This window comes from Thalassophryne amazonica, chromosome 15 (genome assembly GCF_902500255.1).
Source record: "Thalassophryne amazonica chromosome 15, fThaAma1.1, whole genome shotgun sequence".
In the NCBI taxonomy this organism is placed as follows: domain Eukaryota; kingdom Metazoa; phylum Chordata; class Actinopteri; order Batrachoidiformes; family Batrachoididae; genus Thalassophryne; species Thalassophryne amazonica.
In genome coordinates, this window is record NC_047117.1 from 20,950,836 (window position 1) to 20,975,430 (window position 24,595).

The window sequence follows — 24,595 nt, forward strand, 5'->3', positions numbered from 1 at the left end:
CTGGAGCTTGCAGGATTAGCACTCCAGTGACTGTAAAAAACATTCACACAGCTTGAAACCACAAGGGTGGAGACTGGACTTGTGCTGCAGCGCCGTCCAATAAGGATGCAGTAGAACTCGGCTACAGCGCATGCCCCTCCACATGACCTGACCCGGGGCTGCGGTGCATGGCTGCTGATGGAGTGGATGTTGCAGAATGAGTTAGAAAGGAAACTAGCAGCCTCTGTAAGCAGCCCGCTGCATGAGAACAGGGTCCAGAATACAGCTGCAGCCGTCAGAGCCGGTCATCTTAGTCCACAATAAATAAATGATTAAATGAGACTATGGGCACATCGACAGACAGTTAAAGAAGCAGTGCACGTTGTTACCTAACAGTTCTCTGATCCTTCAGTTTCTGAAAATCCAGCTTAATCTCCACTTTAAGAATCTTTGGCTTTCAGAAATGGCTGCGACTTTTTGGAACATGATACAAAAGTTTATGGTTTCACCAAAGAATAAGTGCAAAGAGTAAAATATTCCAATCACATATGCATATTTGAAAACAACACACCCCTTCTTTGTATTGTAAATTTTCAAGAAATGAACTTGTGCTCTGCAGCACGAACTGCAGGCCTGTTGAACTGATGAATTACTCTGTTATTCAAGTTGACAGACAAGTTCAAATATGGCAATGGCCTGATTGGTCACATGATGTGTGATCACTGTGGTTTTGTGGCTGGTATCAGGTCAGATGGTGTGCTTATTGTTGCTATTGTCCCTGTGTCTTTTTTGGGTATCTCATTATTAATACAGGAGAAAAAATCTGACAAACAGGCACCTCTGTCAGCCAATAGCTTGTTTCCGTTTCATTGATCCGGGACAAGCTGTTATTGAATAGACACTTCACAAACTCATCTTCATTTGTTCTTTGCTGTGTGATAAATGTGCTAAGGTTGAAGTTATACTCACTAAGAAGCATCTGTGCTCATCTTTTAATTAAAGGGGCTGTACAATTGGGGAAAAAGGTGAATGATGACCTGCACTATTTTATAACAGACACTCAGTAGACTCATAGACCACATTTAGACGGTACAAACCATGGTTGAATTAACCCATAGGTTTTCGATACAGACCAATGTGAAGCCCAAAATTTGCCGTTTTGGGTAGTTGCCATGTTTGCCGTGCTTCCTCTGTGTCACATTTAACCATATTTTGATAAAGAAATGGAGCATGGGTAACAAACTGCATGACCAGGGGCTTCATTTACAGAGACGTGAGTGGATTTCCTACTCAAACATGGCGTACGCTAAAACCAGAGATGGAACAAAGTCACTGTCAAGTCATTCTGAAGACATGAATCAGCAAGTCTCAAGTTAAGTCTCAAGCCAGCTTGCAAACAATTGGTCGTCATTATGACTTCGTACTTGACTTGAGACTTGCCGATTCATGACTTGAGAGTGACTTGCTGGTGACTTCGTCCCACCTCTGGCTAAAACCCATAAACTGGTGTACGGACAAAAATATCCAGATGTGTGTGTACACATGAATCCAAGCATGTTCCGTTTGTACATCCCACTAAACGTGGAATTGAGCGCACATGCAGATGTACCAAACTCCTCCCTTTCTATGTCCCTATTTAAATATGCAATTCATGTAAAAAGGCCCTGGGAGCTGGTAATTCCCCTGTGTCCGATCACTCCACATGAACACAAAAAAGAAGTTACACCGAGTGTGAGCTACAGATGATGGAAATGAAGTGGAGACATGCATGGATAGTTTATTTGGTTCCTTGTCAAGCGGGATAAACATGAAACAGAAATAAAATTAGTAGGACTGTGTGTATGAGGCCGTAGATGCTGTGGGCTCAGAGCAGCGCACACATACTGAGGTGCACCGCGGCTGGAAGTGTGTGACATTTGCAACTTTACGAGGTCTGTTAGAAAAGTATCCGACCTTTTTATTTTTTGCAACAACCTTATGGATTTGAATCATGTGTGCTTGCATCAGCCAAGCTTGAACCTTCGTGTGCATGCGTGAGTTTTTTCACGCCTGTCGGTTGCGTCATTCGCCTGTGAGCAGGCTTTGAGTGAGTGGTGGTCCACCCCCCTCGTCGGATTTTCATTGCGAGGAAAATGTCTGAACGATTTGGAGCTTTGCTGCATCAAATTCGCGGAGGAATTTGCGCGTCGGGACAGAGCCGCATGGCGCAGAACAAAAAGCAACGCCGTGATGAAGCCTCACAGGACATGTTGTGGCATGTCCAGCTCGTCCACAATTTCTCGGATAGTCACATGACTGAAAAGCCACCGAAAGCCGTCTGAATCTTCCGAATGGTGCAAGAGCTGGGCATGTTACAACATGTCCTGTGAGACCAACACGGAGGTGCTTTTGTCCCGCGCCATTAGCGGCTCCATGGCGAATTCCTCCGCTCCTCTTTCCATGACAAAAACTCCTGTAACAGTGGAATGTGCCGAAAAAGTGCTACCGTATTTTCCGGACTATAAGTCGCACCAGCCACTTTATCCATTATAAAGAAAAACAAACCATAAATAAGTCGCACCGGAGTATAAGTCGCACCAGCCACTTTATCCATTATAAAGTGTTGTGAAAGTGTAGGAACACGGACCCACAACAGGGGGCGCAAATGAACGGACAATGGAGTAAGTCAAATAACAAAGCTTTACTGTTGTGAAACTCGCACAACAAACACAACAGATAACAATTTCGTGAATAAGCCGAATTCCAATGGTGTCGTGTGGGCAGGCTCGAAGGTAGGAGACGTCTGTCCAAGTCGAACCGGAACCACTCGATTTCCACCACCACCGAACCCCGGGAATACTGGAGCCGCCAAGTCCCGAACTCCCAGGTGACCACTGCCTCCGCTTGTCGGATCTGGTACTGCTGGCGAGGAACAAAAACAGTCAGAGGTGGGTGCGCTGCACCCAGCAACACGGACGGTGGTAACACCACCTCCCCCTCTCGTCAAGTAAACACTGAAGTGCAGGAGTGTGAATACTTATCCAATACTGTCTCCTGCTGCTCATCTCTCTCTCTGTATAAAGGCAAAAAGTATTCAAAGGTGATATAGTCGGCTGGATACGTTACCTCCTCGGTAGAAACGATATCTCGGCAATGAGGTGGAGATGCCGTCCTGCTGATATACCCCTCTGCTGATTGCTGTCAGCTGTCTCAGGTGATGGGTGACAGCTGTCACCCTGGCTGCTCCTGTGAGGCGGCAGCACCCTCTGGTACCTGGAGCCCGCACTCCAGGCAGGGCGCCCTCTGGTGGTGGTGGGCCAGCAGTACCTCCTCTTCAGCGGCCCACACAACAATAAAGAAAAATAAACCATAAATAAGGTCCACTGGACTATAAGTCCCATGGACATACAGGTATGTTAACATGAAAAGTTCAGATGATAATATTGTGACGGCTACCGTTTTCGGATGCATATTTCACCAGTCGCAACTTGTAATCTGCAGAGTATGATTTTCTTTTTGGTGGCATTTTTTCGGGCCTTCTCCGTTGTCTTATGTTATCAGTAACGTTAAAATTTTTATTTTTCTATGGTAGTCAGAAGTCGCAGGAACAGTCACACAAGCCTCGAGTGCCCTCTCGTGAGCTGCATTTTACCTACGGATATGTTTGTATTTTGCGGACCACATTGCGAGCCAAACCATGCAGCGCCTACCTGCGCAGCTCATGACCTCCCAGCGGTGTCGATCCAGCTCCTTCCAAGTGGAGACGCTAATCCTCCACCGTCGCTCAGGGCTCCCATGCAGCTCTCAGCGTCAACTCTGCTCACACTGATATCCAAGGGTTGAAGCTGTCTTGTTAGCCGTCCCGGAATAAACACCATGTTCGTCTGCTTCAAACGCTTTTCACAATCATCGACGCCAGCTCCTTCCAAGTGCACACGCTAATCCTCCGCCGTCGCTCACCCAATGCTCCCACGCAGCTCTCAGCGTCAACTTAAACACTCTGCTCACATTGATATCCAAGGGTTGAAGCTGTTCTGTTCGCCAAGCCGGAATAACAGCAAGCACCGAGTTCGTCAGCTTCACACGCTGTGGGTGAGGTGAGGAATACGCATCCAAAGTTCTGTTCTCTGATTGGTTATCGCGACCAGCGTGAACTATAGGATGGCCGTCATACTACAGTGCCCATGATGCATTGCATTTCCTTTTCCGGTGGCCATTTTAAAACACAGATCGACTCTGTCACATAAAATTGTTTTGTTACAGTAAATTAATTGAGATCCTACCGGTATATTTTTCATTTATAAGTCGCACCGGAGTATAGGTCGCACCCCCGGCCAAAACATGTAAAAAAGTGCGACTTATAGTCCGGAAAATACGGTATGTCCACATCTTCTGCCATTTCTCTGGTAGGCAGACGATGTCCCGGATCAACACAGCGTTCACTTTGGAAAAGATCTGGTCATTTCAGCCTGTCGATCGCCGCTCAGAGCGCGGTGCGCCCTCGGCCATTGTGCGCCGTCTTTAAAGTGGTTGTAACACTCCTTAATCCGTGTGATCCCCATAGAATCGTCCCTGAAAGCCGTCTGAATCTTCCGAATGGTTTCCACCTGGTTGTCTCTCACAGTTTCTGGAAAAATTTGATGCAGCAAAGCTCCAAATCGTTCAGACATTTTCCTCACAATGAAAATCTGACGAGGGGGGTGGACCACTGCTCACTCAAAGCCTGCTCACAGGTGAATGACGCAACCGACAGGCGTGAAAAAACTCATGCATGTGCACGAAGGTTCAAGCTTGGCTGATGCAAGCACACATGATTCAAATCCATAAGGTTGTTGCAAAAAATAAAAAGGTCGGATACTTTTCTAACAGACCTCGTATTCACGCATTTACTGACACATACTGAACACAGGGAGAAAATCGGGGGGCCTGTTACGAAGCTCTGCAGCTCTTGTTTCACCATCAAGCAAAACAAAAAGATGTTAATACACTCAACAAAAATATAAACGCAACACTTTTGGTTTTGCTCCTATTTTGTATGAGATGAACTCAAAGATCTAAAACTTTTTCCACATACACAATATCACCATTTCCCTCAAATGTTGTTCACAAACCAGTCTAAATCTGTGATAGTGAGCACTTCTCCTTTGCTGAGATAATCCATCCCACCTCACAGGTGTGCCATATCAAGATGCTGATTAGACACCATGATTAGTGCACAGGTGTGCCTTAGACTGCCCACAATAAAAGGCCACTCTGAAAGGTGCAGTTTTATCACACAGCACAATGCCACAGATGTCGCAAGATTTGATGGAGCGTGCAATTGGCATGCTGACAGCAGGAATGTCAACCAGAGCTGTTGCTCGTGTATTGAATGTTCATGTCTCTACCATAAGCCGTCTCCAAAGGCGTTTCAGAGAATTTGGCAGTACATCCAACCAGCCTCACAACCGCAGACCACGTGTAACCACACCAGCCCAGGACCTCCACATCCAGCATGTTCACCTCCAAGATCGTCTGAGAGCAGCCACTTGGACAGCTGCTGGAACAGTCGGTTTGCATAACCAAAGAATTTCTGCACAAACTGTCAGAAACTATCTCAGGGAAGCTCATCTGCATGCTCGTCGTCCTCATCGGGGTCTCGACCTGACTCCAGTTCATCGTCGTAACCGACTTGAGTGGGCAAATGCTCACATTCGCTGGCATTTGGCACGTTGGAGAGGTGTTCTCTTCATGGATGATGCGAAGGAGATGTGTTGCACTCCATGAGGCAAATGGTGGTCACACCAGATACTGACTGGTATCCCCCCAATAAAACAAAACTGCACCTTTCAGAGTGGCCTTTTATTGTGGACAGTCTAAGGCACACCTGTGCACTAATCATGGTGTCTAATCAGCATCTTGATATGGCACACCTGTGAGGTGGGATGGATTATCTCAGCAAAGGAGAAGTGCTCACTATCACAGATTTAGACTGGTTTGTGAACAATATTTGAGGGAAATGGTGATATTGTGTATGTGGAAAAAGTTTTAGATCTTTGAATTCATCTCATACAAAATGGGAGCAAAACCAAAAGTGTTGCGTTTATATTTTTGTTGAGTATATTAACAAAAAACATATTTTAATGCGCACATGGCCAAATGTGCCCACGCTGGTTTTTGTTCAGAACAATTACATGAATAAACTATATACTTACTAAGCAGCCATCCATCGTGCACCGTGGCAGCCTCTAGCTAGTTCCCAACCCAACTCATTGCATTGGCACATCACATATGATTTGTACATTGTTGGAATTAAATTGTTTCCTATTAGCAAAAACAAATTCATCATGTGATGGTGCCTTGATAGCAATATGTGTGCACTCAACAGCTCAGATTACATTAGCAAAACCTGCTCTCACTGCAAACTGCGCTTTAATGTTGGAATGTGATGTACCTGGATGACATTCGGATGATTGCGCTCCACACAGCTGGCATGGCTTGGCTCAAGCTTGACTGGCAAACTCCCATCCAATTGGCCCGCTCCCACTGGATTGCCCCTGTTGCCAGGATGCCTATTGTGGCCAGCAATTGTGTGGCGCGGACAACCCCTGGCTCCTTGCCATATTGCGCTCTGGGCCGACCGCAGTTCTGCAGGCAACTCCAGTAAAGGCCCCCTAACACTTGCACGACTTTGAGCAGCGCACTTGCACACACTCTGCCATGCACAAGAAAACTCATTCCTAACTCATTGTAAGCTGTTGTAAAATGTGCGCAGCTTTGTGCAAGTGCACAAAGAAAATTTTGAAGTGTTCAAAACCTCCATCATGCATTAATTACGTGAATTTCACGTGAGCATTACGCAAACAATTAAGAAATACTTTGTGTGTGTGCGAGTGACTGCGTCAGTGCACCGCATCAGAGTGCAGCTCGTCTGAATGATTATAACAAGATGTTAAATCTATCATAAACGTACTTTTACAGTGCTCATAAGAAGGAATGATTAATCTGCTACGAAATAATTATTTTATATAGACAGCGTCCATTGCACAGCAGGTGGGATCCAGTGGAACAAAGCACGGTTTCCAGCTGGGAACACAGCGGCTGGGATCGTCACGACTATGTGGTTGACGATGATGATTTGCACGGATCTAGGTTGTGCAAGTGTCAGGGGGCCTTAACAGTGGCATTGGTAATGGAAATTGGTTTATAGGCCAATTATCATCATTTACAAGTAAATCCTTGCATTCACTGAATGCACGCTCACGTCAGATTGCACCATTTGCAAGGTCTTCTAACAACACTAACGCAGCCATTGTTCATGCCATTTTCTTCATCACTTTGTGCATGCTGTTATATCCACCCATATAATTGCAAAGACGTGGGCGCATATTAATTGGTCATAAGTGTGTCTCTGGTGTGCACATCACTGATGACTTCTTGTTTTCATACTATTAACAGTTTCCCAGCATCACCTCTACATGTCGGCAGTGGTCAAATAGCTGTAGAAAGGTGTGTATGGCAGTGCATTGTACATTTCCACTGTCATTTCACTTTTGATACATCTGAACGTTTGCATGGAGAAGGACGTACACCACGTCTGTACACCTGACACCCCGACTTACTAATAAACTAACCCTCAACAAACACACTGGCAACAGTGATCAAGAAAAACACCCTCAGGCATTATTTTTTGGTGACAGGAAGAAACCTCAGGCAGGTCAGAGTCAGTGGAGTGACCATCTACTTTGGCCATACTGCCAATATCAGATCAAGAAATAAATGATGACTTACTGCAGCTCAAAGTAAAATTCAGCAATCTCATTGAGTCAATCAGTAGAAAAAAATTCAATTACAGCTTCTTAAATGTGAGAATTAGTTTCCTTTTTGTTTTAGTTGGTATGATTTGGATTTGACTAGTTGAGGATAGAATGGGTTACTCTGCTTTTAAACATTGTCAAACTGTTTTAAACCAGATGTCTCATTTAGAATTGGTTTTAAGACGATTTATGCTAATTTATACTGATTAACACTGTATAGATTTATAAATCAAGTGTCAGATCGATTTATAAATCCATACAGATCTTATTTGGATCAGCACCTCCAAATCTGACACCATAGTCCTCTGCTTTAAAAGGGTGGATTGGCCCCACTGAGTCAGGGGAGAGTTATTACCCAAAGTGGAGGAGTTCAAATATCTCAGGATATTGTTCATGAGTGGGGGTACAATGGAGTGTGAGGTTGATGTATGGATTGGGGCTGCATTTGAGGTCCTGTGGACGTTGTACCGAGCTGTCGTAGTGAAGAAAGAGCTGAGTCAGAAGGCAAGACTTAAATTTACCAATTGATTTACGGTCCTATCCTCACCTATTTCCATGAACATTGGGTAATGACCGAAGGGTGAAAGTGTCGAAAATGGTATTCCTCCGTCGGGTACCTGGCTTTATATTTGGGAAAAAGATGAGAAGCTAGACTCAGAGTAGAGCCATTGCTTCTTCACATCAAAAGGAGCCAGCTGAGGTGGTTCGAGGATCTGGTGAGGATACCCCATGGTAGTCTCTCTAAGCAGGTTTTCATGGCACATCCAACTGGGAGGAGACCCCGGGGAAGACCCAGGACATGCTGGAGGGATTAAATTTCCCAACCTCAGGATCCCACTAGAAGAGTTAGTGGACTTGGCCGAGGATAGGGAAGTGTGGGATGAACTGCTCAGTCTGCTGCCACTGTGAACCAGATCAGGATATCTGGCAGAAAATGAATGAGTGAAGATTTATAAGTCTTCACATTTTAGATTAATGAATGAGAAAAAAAATTAAGACGTCTGAGTTCATAGAAAGTGAGATTGGCATAAGAAAACTCCAACAATTAATTAATCACATTAAAATAATTAACAGATTAGTCAAAAATGAAAATAATTGGTACTTCCAGCCCAGTCAACACTTTTTCCTCATCATTAATTGTGTGCTGCTTTGCCAATGTTTCACCATAGAGTTCAAGAATTAGAGTGAAAGAGAGAAGGTTTAGAAAAAGACAGACAGATTTATAGATGAAAGAGAGGACACAAGGGTTTTTCTTTCCTCCCTAAACCAGCAGCTCATTTTGTGCAGTGATTCAGCAAAAATTGATTTCAGGAAGACGGCGTGAAAGAGACGGGGAGAGGGAGAGAGTGAGAACGTGTTGAGACTTTGGAAACTCCAGCCACAAGTTGTATCAAATGATGATGTGCTGCTGCTTGCAAAGCTGCTCACATCCACAGTGGTAGTCAGCGGGGAAACATGCTCGCTGTGCAGGCATTTACTGTTTATCAGTTATTATGCTGCACGAAAAAGACAGAGCCATGAGTTTTGTTAACGGCTGCTGCCACTGTTGTTACTGGTTTGATTATTCGCCAAAATTAAACAATGCAAATGTAACTGGACTGTTCTCGTAAGACAACCTTTCTTTCTCCTTACATTTTTGATCTCTAATTCTAATGTAGAATGTGAAGAACAATTTTAATTAAATTGGGTGGCTGCAATTAACATGAAAAAATTGATATTTAAAAAAAATGCGATAGTTAAATGTTTTAAATAATTGTATTTATCTTATCTTTGGTTTGGTGATTGAGCAGTTTTCCTATGACTAACAGAGTGGTCTGAAGTTCATTCCTCATTCTTGTAGTCTTCCTCTTGTAAAGGTCAGGTCAGGGAGCATCACAGCATCCACCACAGCACTGAACCGTCCTGGGCTCTGGATTATAATTATCTAGGTCCATCCCTGCACTCTCGAAAGTAACCATCTGCTGTAACCAGCTGTAAGATGGTCATATCCTTGAGTTTTTCCTCTTTCCAGGGTCCTCAACACTGAGGCATTTGCATGCTGGATAATACAGAAACTGCACCACATGGGAAAATTGTCATTGCAGACGTTGATACTTTTTACCAGACTGTCCCTAAGTAACTCCTCATTAGACAGAAAGTCATTCCAGCAGTAAAGAGGATTCTTTCGAAGAGATCTCGTCCCAAAGACATTATCTGATGTTGCTGGTTAACATCCTAGTGTCATAACCATACAGAAAGACAGGGAGCACCAGGACCCTTAAGATGTGGATGTGCGCTCTCCTACAAAGCTACCTAGTGACCTCCTGACTTTCCAAGAGTTTCTTGATCACAAACCTCGAGCACTTGGAGACATGTATGTTTTTTAATGTTTCACCTTTACAAGGTGAAACATTAAATCAGGAAATCAGCAAACTATTTGTCCTTGATCTTTGTTAATTAAGGGATTGGAACTATGGAGGACACGCAATGGACTACATGCACAATCACTTATGTTCTACTTGACACTGCTCCATTTTTTCGCCCCCATCCAACAATTCGCCCTATTGACGTTTCAAATCCCGCAAAACCTTGGAGAGGTCGCCGCGCTGTGAGATCTCAGTAACATTGAGAACTGCATTGAGACGCTCTGATCACACTGCACTGTAACCGTTGCACATGGAACATAAAACTATTTTTATATTGTGCCTAAAACTCTCGTGAATATATTCTCTGGGTTTATAGACGTTGTTATTGCGTTTGCTTTATGTAAACATGCGAGAATCACAGGCTGTCTCTCCGTTATTTTCAATGGGAGCTGCTGTGAGCTACACTCGCTTCTTGATCATGTCGTTCTGGGGGAAAGTGAAGTTTGCTCTTTAACGTCTTGATTATTGTTCTTTACAACACTGTTTGTCATGCAGATCCACCTTGGATTTGCTGTGGCGACCCCAAGTACAAACAAGAGAGCAGCCGAAGGGACTTACTTACTTACTTTTTACAACACTGTTTGTCGTCTTTGTTCCAGACTAATATATATAATATGTCTGAAATTCGGTTTGCATTTATTAAATTCCACGCAGATTAAACGTAGCAGACACAGATTATTTGTTATAATTGTTTTAGCAAGTTTTCAGGGTATCATGCAGCAGTCTCTTATTAACGTGTTGAAAAGCATAAAAAAAAAATTACATTTTTGTAGTATAATATTCATTTACAATTGTCATGTTGATTCTCTATATGTTGTTTGACTGCAGCGACTCTCTGGCACGCAAGGGATTATGGGATACATCAATAGGGCGAATGGTAGTAACATTCTTCACCCGTTGCCTGCAAGAGTTCCCAAAATTTAACATCACTGGATTAGCAGGACGACGAAAGTCCGAACTATCAAATTAAATGATTTTGTTGTTGTCCACAACAACAAAATGTTTATTGTCTTTGGATGTCCACAAAGACAATAAACGGAACTGGACTGTAAACACAGATGCTGTGTAAAAGAAAGATCAGAGCCGACTGTACCTCCTCAGGACGCTCAGATTTTTCAATGGCTGCAGAAACATGCTGCAGATGTTTTATCACTCAGTGGTCTCCAGTGTCATCTTCTACACTGTTGTGAGCTGGGACAGCAGGCTGAAGGCAGCTGACATGCTCAACAAGCTCATCAGGAGACCTTGCTCTGTCCTGGGGATTGAGCTGAAGTCTGTGGTGGAGGTGTCAGAAAGGAGGATGTTGAGGAAGCTGCTCAGCATCCTGGACAACATCTCCCATCCCCCGCATGTCACACTGACATTCTGTCAGCACTTTCAGTTGTAGACTGAGACCACCAAGGTACACCACAGAACGCCACAGGAGGTTTTTCCTACCTGTGGCAATCAGACAGTATAATTCCTCCTTCTGCAGGATGAAACATAACGAACAGAGTTATTTACCTTATTTGCAATATTGACAAACATCTGTGCAATATTTCGTCCAGTCATTTTGCATAAATTTGTTGTACTTATTGTACTTTAATTTATCATTTTAGGCACTATTCTACACTTGCTTTTTGAACTTGGATTCTATAGTTGGCTTTTTTTTTTTAAACTACCAACACTTTCTGTAATTATTAACTAACCATTGTTTACTGCTTCTGTACTCTGGTAAAATAATTTTGAAGTTTGAAGGTTTGAAGTAGAGAAGAATGCAGTGATGGATGAAAGCAAAAGCATTTGCCAAGAATGTTTTCATTAATTGAGAACTAGAACGCTAAGTTGTCTCTTCAATTGGCTGCCTCTGGTTCCCTTTAGGAGTTGGTAGTAGAGGCTCCACTGGCATAACAAGGGAACCTCACTGTATTCTTCACAAAACATCAATTTATTTTAAGTCAAGCGAGAAAATTTTCACTTAATTACTTTACTGTAAATGTCATGTTGAGTTATCGTGGACAGCTGTGGTGTCTAAAAGTAGAGATTACTCTGACCCCTGTTCATCTGCAGAACACATTTATGATTGGCTCTTTGTTGTACAAAATTTTAGGTTGTGATAAACAGGCCTACTTGAAGTGTGACATTCAGCTCAAATTCCATTTTTAGTTTTCTGCCTATCTTTATGTTGTATTTAATATTTGCATGGCATTTCTAGAAACAAAAACGATACGTATAGAAAGTGTTTTAACATAAATAAACAACAGGGAATGAAGACAGTAGGGGTTATGGCAATCTGACATTTGACCCCATGACCCAATGACCTTGACCTTCACCCAGATGATGAACATCTGGCTCACTTTGCCCAGGCAATTCTGAAATCCACCTAAATATGTGCCATATGTGGTCCAAATCTGGTTGAAAATCAAATCCCTTGAACTTTGCCAAAATTAATTCTTCAAGAGCAATTTTGATACCAACCTTCACAGACATAGCAAGTTTGGTAGAAATCAGCCAAGGACCTGCGATGAGTCATCCAACAAAAAGAGGCAGATATCAAATGGACTTTGGTCCATATGATTGACCTTTGACAAATTTGACCTCACCTGGGAAATTCCAGAACCCACATCTGTATTTTCCAGAGTGTAAATCATACCAGAATATAAACCGCACAGGATTAATAATCACACCGTTTTCGGTGTTAAGACCTCTTTAATTTGAGAGTTTTGTGCATTGTTGTAGTGTATTTTTTATTACTGGCATTTATTCTTTTATTTTGTTTAGTGCTTTGATTCTTGGGAAAGTACCAAGTGTACATATCCTCATTTGCACATCCAGTGCTGGTGTATCCAGGCTGTTAACTCCTCGCTGCCGCTTACAGAGGCTGACCGTGGAGAAAATCTTAGGAAACAGAAGGTGATTTCATCATAGATCACAAAAACCCTGCCCTAAATTTGAGCACAAAGTTCTTTGATTCTTGGTCCTGTTTTTGCAGCACAACAGTTCCTGAACTGACCTTGTATGAAGATTATTCTCATATCGTCTTTACTTACCAAGCAAATCTGAACTGTCTGCCCCAGATGACATCTGGAAAAGGAGGTCTTGCAGGAACAGTCAAATGTTCCGCCTCAGGAAACTGTGGTGGATGCTGCTCCTATAAATGCTCTGCTTGTGCACACTGAGGCTTTCCTCACCAGAAAACCTCTCACTTCTGCATCTGCCTTCTAAATAGCAACCCACCAAGTGCACCCCTTCTTAAGACAATGACAGATGACAATCTGATCGGAGTAAATCGTGTTATACCAAAAACACACCCATGATTAATTTAGAGACAGAAAATCCTTTGGAACCCTAGAGCCTATCCCAGCAGCCATAGGTTGTGAGGCGGGGTACACCTTGGATAGGATGCCAGTCTGTTGCAGGGCTACATATAAATAAATAAACAAACAAACACACACACATTCACACCCGCACGCACACCTACGTACAATTTAAAGTTCCAATCCACCTAACCTGCATGTCTCTGAATGTGGGAGGAAGCCAGAGCACCCAGAGGGAACCCATGCAAACACGGGGAGAACATGCAAACTCCACACAGAAAGGCCACAGGTGGGAATCAATCCCATGACCTTCTCGCTGGGAGGCAACAGTGCTAACCATTAATCCACCATGCCATCACATATAACTAGTTAAAAAGCTGAAATGGTTTGCATTATAATAGGAGCTGAAAACAGTGTTACACATTCTTCTTAATAGTGTTTCTATGGTGATGGGGTTAGACGTGAGGTGTCTCCTAGTCTGTCAGAGCCTTAGAAAAGTGGTGCATCTGTGCTGTGATACTGTACGCATCGTGTTGCAATCTGGCAGGAATTTAGTTTTCTGCTGTTAGTCCATACCAGCAGGCGGCTTCTTCGCACTGTCGAAATATGAAAAGTGAATGAGTAGATGATGAAAAGCCGGAAAGGTAAATGAGTGTAATCATTAGTACATAAATGACTGAATATAAACCTGCGCAAGGTGATGCAGCAGACCAAGAGAATCCAATGTGTTTTTGATGTTTTGTGTGCTTTCTCAGGGAACGCATGCAGCAGTCAGCCATGTATGACCTGTGTGTGGGCATGAGGCAGGTGAGCCAGGAGTTTGTGCGGCTGCAGCTAACGTATGATGAGTTCCTCTCCATGAAGGTCCTGCTGCTGCTCAGCACAGGTAGGCAGTGAGTTCCCAACCTTCACAACCTTTGTGCATTCATCCCATACCTTCTACACATGCAGAGTTATTCTTATGTGCTTGTACATCTTGGCAAATCTGTTCAAGCAGGCAATCAGCAAATTTGCAAAATGTTAAAATTTGCATTCCATTTTGCAATGATGATGTCATTTTTTAAGAAGTCATAAATAGCTGCCATAATTCATAAATACGTGATAAATATGGGTGGGGTTTCATGTTACACTTTGTCAAAATCCCATTGCATTAGGCTTGGGATGGCTCAATTTAGACACCTGTGACACATGCAGTGGTGGCCTTGGCAACCACCAGTCATAGATCTTAGAAACCGAGAATCTTGAGTTCATTTTAAGCTATGTGCAACTACAACTAGAACCCGACTGATATATTAGTTGGCCAATAATATCAGCCAATATGGGCCTTTCACAATCATATCAGTAACTGCATTATTTTTGCAGGTAAAAAACACTTTATTTTACTGAATAAACTATGCAGAAAAAACCTCTAGCAATGTTTACAATATTGTCGAGCATGACTGGGAACCCCATCAACCTTGGATCATGCAGGTGCAACAGAAAGGCAAAGTGACCAGCTGCCATTTATTTACAATAAGATGGGGGGGGGGTTACATACACAAGAGACAACTGGTCGCTATGTCGCCAGGTAGGTGGCGCCATAATAGATGAGAAGTCTATTTTATGCAAATACTGAGTGATGGGACACAGCAGCTGCCAATTAGAGTGACAGCAGCGTGACACGGTTGATTGCTGGTTATATTTATAGTTATTTATATTAAAGTTCAAGCCTCAAATACATGTCCTTATCTAAGGGCTTGACAGTGAAATGTTAAGAATCATTGACATTTTCTATGTATATATTGGTGGACATATCTCTATCAGTTTTTTTACTCTAATATCAGTATCAGCTTCCCCTAAGTCCATAACTACAACCGTGATTGTAGTTATAGATGTAGTAAGATTACCCCCCCTGCAACAAACCCATATATGTCCAGCAGGTGGCAAATGGATAGATAGTACATTACATAAGCAAAAGAAAGTTGTTTTTTAATTGATCTGGTGCATCAAAGTTAACTTCTACAGTAAAACTGGCATATAATGGATTCACATGGACCAGTAAATTTTGTCAGTTGTAATTGAAATCAGTTATATGTATAAAACGGACAAAATCACTTATATGTATGTAATGGATTAGTTACAGCCAGTAGGTGCTGAACGATCTCCAGGGAATCCCCAGCACCAATTAGGCTTATGTATTTCTTTGATTAAACACCTGACATTGAATCAGGACCTGCCTCATTGAATGACCGGTCAAAACCTTGTGCAAAAAAATAAACACGTGCATTAAATAAGCAACAGGCATGTTTGCATGTATACTGAACAAAAATATAAACGCAACACTTTTGGTTTTGCTCCCATTTTGTATGAGATGAACTCAAAGATCTAAAACTTTTTCCACATACACAATATCACCATTTCCCTCAAATATTGTTCACAAACCAGTCTAAATCTGTGATAGTGAGCACTTCTCCTTTGCTGAGATAATCCATCCCACCTCACAGGTGTGCCATATCAAGATGCTGATTAGACACCATGATTAGTGCACAGGTGTGCCTTAGACTGCCCAGCTCTGTGGTCATGTGATGATGTTGACGTGCGTGTGACCCTTTTAAAGTTCTCCGTCACGTCTTAATGCAATTTACCACAAGAACAGCATTTTTTTCTGGATTAATTTGTCCCTCAACAAACTCCACTTCATACAATTATCAACCTCCGAACCAATGGTACGGTACGTACAATTTCTCTCCATTTCAGCATCTTTTTTGACTCCTGCATCTGAGGATGGTTTGAAAAAATAAATGTCTGGCCTTTTAATCACAGAAATATGGTACCCAATTTCCTCAAATAGGCGAGTGTCAGTGCTGAAGATCATTTCATACCTCTGTTACTGGGCATGTCCAGACATGCGATACATGCAAGGTTTTTTTTTTTTTTTTTTTTTTAATGGAAATGCATTGTGATTGGATGGGCCATTTTGTTCAATGTGAGCGAAAATCTGTACAAAATCCGGTATATATAGTGTTTATTACATGGAAAACCATACAAAAGCATTGGGACTTTTACTTTTGTCCAGTGAGTGTGAATATCCCGTTTATATGACGATGGTTTAGGCAGGCTGTGGGAGAGCCACAGAGACACAGCCCATCTGGGTGTGGCAAACAGCAGCTCCATTTAAAGTGGCAGACACACAAAGAGGTGGTTTCTTGACCAGAAAAAGGACTTAGTTTTGGTGTGTAATGTGATGCTTTAAAGAGAGTTCTGGGTCCATGCACATATATTAAAGAAGGGTTGGCATTTTTATCCCCCGCTGGCCGAAGGCCCGAAGGGGGATTATATCATGGTGCTTTTCTACCTTCCCTTCCATTAGTGCAGCAGATAACAGAATATTTGCAGAGGAATCCTTCAAATCCATTTACAAGGACCAAAGTTTGACTGTGTATACCTTTTGGTACATATATTAGAAAAATAATATTAGCCATTTGAATTTTCAATAGGGGGCCAAGTAGGGGTCAATTGAAGAACTGCATAGGGGTAAAAAAAAATGTTCCACTCATATTGAAAGGGGTCAGAAGTTAAAGTTGCTCCAATTATGGTAAAACATGATGCAAATTATTGGTTGAGTTAGTAGGATTTTAAAACAGAATAGTTTGCACCATGTGTCATGCTTAGTTATCATGTTACGGGGTAACATATGTCACATGTCATAGAATCCAATGGACGTCGACATTGTTTGACCTTTACTTTGGAGACCAAACACTCAAGAAAGTCAGAACTATTTCATTTGTTAATCCTATTAATTCAACCAGTAATTTGCACGTTTTACCAAAACTGGAGCAACTTTAACTTTTGACCCCTGTACAAACTGAAACTGACCTTTGCCACCATTCTTGCTGTTTTTACCCCATAACTCCAGATCATTCAGTTATAGATAGTCCAAACTATACCTTTTTGGAATCTTTGCGATCAGACACATAATGTGGTATAGCTTTCAATATGATTGTAACATGTTTTTTGACCCCTATGCAGTTCTTCAATTGATCCCTACTTGGCCCCCTATTGAAAACTGAAATGGTTAATGTTATTTTTCTACAATATATACCAAAAGGTATACACAAATTTTGGTGCTTGTAACCAGATTTGAATGATTCTTACAGTTATCTGCTGTACTACATCCCAAAAAAGGGTACAAGCATTCTAAAACTCCTCAACTCCTCTCACACTTTTATGAGGAAACTAAACTTGGTCCTTGTTATATGTTGGTAGTACCCATATTATCATATCACTTGAGTTGGGCCCATTTTCCAGAGTTATGGCCACTGAATAACAAACCTAGACTGCATCAGTTTCATGAGTGTGTGCATTCTGAAACCAACTCCTCTCACATTTTTAGTAGGAAATTTGTGAAACTTGGTACAAGTCCTTGTTATAGGTTGGTAATATCCATATTATCATATCATTCCATTTGGGCCCATTTTACCAGAATTACGGCCCTTGATGAACAAACCTGGACACTGCCAGTTTCATGAGTTGGTGCTGGCATTCTGAAATCAACTCCTCTCACACTTTGAGGAGGAATTTTGTGAAAATTGGTACAAGTGCTTGAAATATTATCAGAATGTAGCAAGCACTTGCACCAAAGCAGCATTTGCCAGCTGGGGATATTGTACTCTCAGAGAACTCTTGTTCAAGTAGTAAACATGAATAGATCAAATGATTTTGACAGAATGCTCTTGTGTCATCCATGTAAGTAGTGCCTGGTCAAAAAAATTCCCCAAACTAAAATTGAGTGTGCTTTTTAATTTAAAAAAAATTCCCTACTTTATTCTACTTGCTACTGTCAACACCTCAACTGAGTCATTTTTGAAGCCACGGGAGTCAGTACCTGCTGGATTAACTGTCAGAAAATACAAACAACTGTGGATAAAACTGACACTTAGGCTGTTCCGCCTCCTGTGTGCTTTATACCGACCTCTGCCCAGCTAATAAGCGAGCACCTGCAGGGAGAAACATGATGATGATGATCATCAAATCTTTAACTAGGATAAAAACTTGTTGAGATAAAAAAAAAAAATCTCTTTTACAAGAGTGTCCTGGCAAGTGGCAGCAACACAGTTACAAATAAATACAAAAAACACTTACAAATAAATCATAGACATACTTTCACTCAACAAAGTCAAACGTCATCATAAAAACCTGGGTCCTAAATCAATTTAAAAACAGTGACAGACAGACTGACTTTCTGCAACGTCCTTTAAAAAACCTTTAAAAGAATAAAATGAGACCAACTCCTTCAACTGTAATTCATTCTGAAGCTGATTCCATGCAGAAGATGCTGCAAAATTAAAAGCCTTTTTGCCAAAGTCAGTGCGGGCTTTAGGGACAGTCAATAAAAACAGATCCTGTGAATGCAGGGGATACATCCCTGCAGGCCTCAGGAGAATGTAAGTGTTCAGATAAGGAGGAAGAAGTCCAAGTACTGCCTTATAAATAAAAAGATGTCAGTGAATCCAACGCCGAATGGAGAGGGAGAACCAACCAACCCGAGAGTACGGCAAACAGTGACGGTGATGAGTGAGAGATTTTAATTTTGTCATAAATCTCAAGGCTCCATGAAACACACTGTCCAAGGCATGAAGACACTGGGAGGTTGAATGCTTGTATAAAATACCACCATAGTCCAAGACAGACAGGAATGTTGCATTTGCAAGTTGTTTTCTTGCTTCAAAAGATAAACAGGACTTGATTCTAAAAACAAAACCTAACTTCAATTTCAATTTTTTAACCAAATCTTGGACATGCAATATAAAAGACAGTGATTGGTCAATGGTGATGCCCAACTATTTGTAATGTGACACTTCTTCAATTTCAATACCAGAGAGTGTACAAATGGTTAGGACATTGTTTTGTTGATTTTCCAAGAGTGAAAAGTCATGGCTTTAGTTTTTTAGAGTTTAAAACCAATTTTAAAGTAGCCAGATTATGTTGCAAAATGTTAAAAGCAGACTGTAAATTTGAAATTGCTTGACCCAGAACAATAGAGAACAGTGTCATCAGCATAGTAATGATAATTTGCATTTTTTATATTATTACAGAGGTTGTTTGTATAAATGACAAAAAGAAGAGGCCCAAGGATTGAGCCTTGGGGCACACCTTTTGAAATATTTAGGGAGGCAGAAGTGAGGCCATCTGCCTGTACATACTGTGTTCTCCCTGACAGGTAACTGTTGAACCATCCTACTGCTTGTTCTGATAGTCCAATGGAGGTAAGCCCTTGAAGAAGTATTTTATGGTCCACTGTGTCAAAAATGTTTGACAAATCAATAAACAGTGCTGCACAGTGCTGTTTATTGTCCAAGGCTTTAACCAGGTCATTGACAACTTTTGAAACAGCTGTTATTGTACTATGTTGTTTCCTGAAACTGGATTGAAATTCATTCAGAATATTGTTTTTAATTAGGTAGTCTTTTAGTTGCGTGCTGAAAAGTGATTCTATTAATTTGGCTAATACTGACAATTTAAAGTTAGGCCTATAATTATTTATGTTTGCAGGGTCACCACCTTTGTGAAGGGCCATGTGGGCAAATTCCAGTTGATGTATAAAACAAAATGCAAAACTACAGCTGAAATTAAACAACAGAACATGAGGCTGGGAATAGCGCCCAAATTTTTTATTGCCCGTCTATGTCAGTGATGTTAAGTCAAAACACTGCTTCAGAGTATTTCATAATGGATTTTAAACATCGTTCCAGACAGTTCTATAAATAATGGACTGCATTTATATAGCGCTTTTCCATCTGCATCAGTCACTCAAAGCGCTTTACACACTAATGCTTCACATTCACCCCGATGTCAGGGTGTTGCCATACAAGCTACTCACTACACACCAGCAGCAACTAGGGTAGGGGTGGCCAAGTTCGGTCCTTGTGAGCCACCTTCCTGACACTTAGTTGTCTCCCTGTTCCAACACACCTGAATCCAATGAAAGACTCGTTAGCAGACTTTTAATGAGCCTTTCATTGGATTCAGGTGTGTTGGAGCAGGGAGACAACTAAGAGTGTCAGGAAGGTGGCTCTCGAGGACCGAACTTGGCCTCCCCTGAACTAGGGGATTAAGGACCTTGCCCAAGGGCCCTCAGTGATTTTCTGGTCAGACTGGGATATGAACTGACACTAACTCAAAACAGAGCTGTAGAATATTTTACTGTTCCAGAATCCGTACCAAAAGGAAGCAATCACTATGTGAGCAAATACTTGACAAAATATACATTAGAATGAAAAAGTAAAACTGTAATTAAACACTAGATAGAATGCATGACTGGGGATAGAGCCATGGTTCTCTAAACCTGTGACACTCACTCGAAACAATGCTCCAAAGTATTTCAGAAGCTGTTTCGAAGATGGTGTCTGTAACAAACAGAATGCATCTGAGCTTCACTGAATGGGGCTTCAGTATCTCACCTGATTCAAAACATTCCTGTTGATTTCATATTGGCACTACATGCTAGTGCATGTCTACATGCACTAGCATGTACTTTGCTTGTTGACAGATAATAAAAAAACAGACAGCAAGAGTTTTGTTTTGTTCCATATGGACCCAGGTTCATGTTAGAAAAGTAGAAGTACTTAATATTTTTACGCTTCGTTGTATTTACATTATTTATGGTGGTGTAAGGACAAACATATAAGCAGTGCTTATTCTTTATGCAAGCATATAAAATGTTACTGCATCTTTCGTTTAAACAAATTATTTATCACCTGCCAAATTACCGTGGCAACATTACCAGGTCTTGCTTTGGCATCTCCTGATACTGCTGTAATAGTGATGTGGAAAAAAAAAAATACATCTTGTAAGTGCATAGTAAGTTACAGCATCTATCTGCAAGTATAATTGCTTTAAGTTTGAACCCTTTGACTTGCTTTCAACAGGCATGTTGGACTGTAACTACGCAGGTTTACTGTGCACGGGACAGGTACTGTGTGTCTGCAGTTATACGTCATACAGTGAAGGGTTTTGCATTCCAGAATTAGTACTTCATTACCACATTTGTATTATGGGCTGTTAAGACATGCAACATCTCCCATGTTTCCTCACCGTAGGCTGCCTCTCGCACAGGAAATGTTCTGGTGAGGTGTCTTGTGTCCTGTTCTATCCATTAGATACCTTTAAGGGTGCAGCCTTTCAGAAGAAAAGCAACTCTATGGTTTGGCAAAGCTCAAAACCTGCCTCCCTGGCACCCACAATCATACTTTTAATAAATAAATAAATAAAAGTCTGTTAAATCAGGTTTCAAGGTCATTCCAATTAATCTGCAAACATGAGTCTCAAGTGTGGAAATAGAGTTTGTCGTATTAGGCAGTGCCTGTGCACACATACAACTATGTAAAGGGATTAAAAAAGAAAAGGCCAAGTTTAATGTTTCCATTCAACGAGTGATGGCAATTGTTTTATTTCAGATTTAATTGCCAGTGGAGGAAGAGAACTTTTTTTTTTTTAAACACATGGACACACTGTGGAATGTTCAGGCCAACAACTGCATCTTAACACTTCCAGGTTTCTTGATGGCACCTGGGCCACAATGCACACCCGTCTGAAGCAATTACAAAGATGTCCACACCTCTCAACACTATTTTAAGAGGACACCTGCTGCATTCTTCTGTTTACTACACAGACTTCTATTTGTTCACAGGGCTCGCTTGCATTTAAATGATCATACTGCATTTATGTATGAGAACAAATACCAGGGAATTAGTCTGTTTGTTGGACCTTATATGGCAGGGTTAGAGAAATATTTTTTGAGCCCACAGGTCAGGACCAGTAGCATTCATTTTGTTACTGGTACTCCTGGTTCAAAGTAGTGGCCTCAGGTATTTGGAGGCTCAGAGCTTCCAACGGTGAACCTCAGTGTAGCATTAATCATCACATAATAAGCATGTAATCAATATTGTATTTGTAAATCTATAGCATGATAGAACATTTTTGTTTTGTGTTGAATGTATGTAAAGTTACAATTTTTTTTACATGATACTCTGCTTTTATGTGAATGTACTGTGCACCTTATACCTCGCTTTTCTGTAATTCTGGCCTTGTGCTAGTCTTATGCAGCCCAAACAGCCTTTAAGCCTGGGTCCCACCGAATAATAAGGCATGAATAATGAGCCATGCATGGGTGTGTCAGCGATTATTCGAAGAATGACCCACGTTTTCATCTATCACGTATCCGCTATGAAGGTGCCTTCTATGTGCCTCTCTGCACCCCGCATGTGCCACGTAGCAGCCTCTAGTGAGCCATGACCGACCTGTCATTAGACCCTCGAATGGCTCGCATCAGCCACGCTAAGCCACATTGGGCCGTGATAGCGCCATGATAACGCGATGCTGCTGCATGTTTAAGCATGGGTTTGGTCCAAACCTCCAGCCCTCCCACACCTGGTCCCTTTAAAGTGTGGGTTTTCAATTCACAGCAGCATTTAAAGATGTCACATTTTTTAAACGCAGTCCAAAAATAGACGCTCCAGTACAGTTCCGCGGTTGTGTGCTTTGCGCCAGGTTGTTGTCCACCTATAATGCACCAGACCAGCTAGAACCGAACCAAGGGTTCCTGGAGAGTCGCCTCTGTGCTCCTCGCTGGCTTCGCCGCTCACTGCCTTTATTTCTTCTATGGCTTTAAACATACACACCATGATCCCACTTTTAACTTTGTGTTTGTCCATTTATTTCTGCAAAATCACTCTTTTGTGCGAATGCTGCTGTTCTACATTCCTGGAGAGCCACCTCTGTGCTCCTTCTCACTGGCTTCCTTTCCATCTGTGGCTTGCTGGCTTTATTTTTTCCCTGGCTTTAAACACAGTCATTTTCACACCGTGATCCCACTTTTAACTTTGTATTCGTCCGTTTATTTCTGCAGAATCGCTCTTTTGCGTGCACTGCTGTTCTGCATACACAATGAGGTTGTTGCTTTAATTATATACACCTGCTGCCGCAACGCATGTGGATCACTTTCCAAACAAAAAAAAATCTATTTCTTCCGCAGCTTACAGGTCACCATGATACAGCTTTTAACTTTGTGTTATGTCTTCAAAATTCAAACACTGTCTGCGTCTTTGTTCCAGAGTAATATATATAAGACGTCTGAAATTCATTTTGCATTTATTAAATTCCACGCAGCTTAAAAGTAGCAGATGCAGATTATTTGGAATATTTGTTTTGGCAAGTTTTCACGGTCTCTACTGTCTACTGGCCAGTAGTGTTCATGGCAGTATGAGCATCTGGACACCAGTAGATGGCAGTGTTCTATTTATTTTTACCCCTGTTATATCAGACGGTTGTTTAATCACAACTTGCAAATGGCTTTTTTTTTTTTTTACAAATAAAAAAGGCATATTTTACAAAAGCACATTTATATGTAAACACCAACACACACCTCACATTTAACGTGTTGGTTTTTACATAGAATGAATGAGTGAACCAATCAGTATTAGCGGAGGCTCATTTATCCATAATCCCTTTGGCATCTGTCTGTTTGTTCTTACAAAACTTCAGAATTTAGTGCATTATTTAAATAAAAGATATATGTTATATTTAACTTTGTACAAATGACAGAATTGACATTAATGGAGTTATTCTATCTGGATTAATTTAATTTATAAATTAAAACCATAAGTCAAAACTTCTATATTTTCCAAGACCTCTGAGTCACGGCGGCACTGTTGTATTCTGTTAAGAAATAATGACTTGTTTGTGTGTGTGTGTGTGTGTGTGTATAGAGTTGAGCTTAGCTCCTCTTAACTGCTTCACTGCTGCAAAAATATGTAGTAAACAGGAGCTTCCAACAGTGGGCAGGGTGCACAAAGACAGAAGTGCTGACTCATTGTTTGGGTTTGTGATCGCCTTTGATGCTACCAGAAGTGGTCGTGGTGTTACAACTCAAAATCAGCTTGTTAGTAGTTGCAAGTATACTGGAGACAATACTGAAAGTTATCGGTTAGCTATAGCTTACGATAATTTTTTGTGTGGTTTATTGGTTTAGCTTCATAAAAGATAACTTTTCAGTTAGCCTATTAGCTGTTCTCGAAGCTAACTTTTTGGTTAGCTGTGCCCACCACTGCATATTTCATGTTTTGTGTGGTCAGCTTTATTTTATTTGTTAACATATATCCAT

The 24,595-nt window shown here is 41.5% G+C and overlaps 1 protein-coding gene across 2 annotated transcripts in view; it reads left to right on the forward strand.

The window, feature by feature from the left end:
- nr3c2 (nuclear receptor subfamily 3, group C, member 2) overlaps positions 1-24,595 on the forward strand; it is a 218,334-nt gene that overhangs the window by 156,811 nt on the left and 36,928 nt on the right. For both annotated transcript variants that reach the window (XM_034188377.1, XM_034188378.1), the window contains one exon: positions 14,211-14,341. In XM_034188377.1, the coding sequence (XP_034044268.1) occupies positions 14,211-14,341 (131 nt within the window). The remainder of the gene's footprint in view (positions 1-14,210; positions 14,342-24,595) is intronic.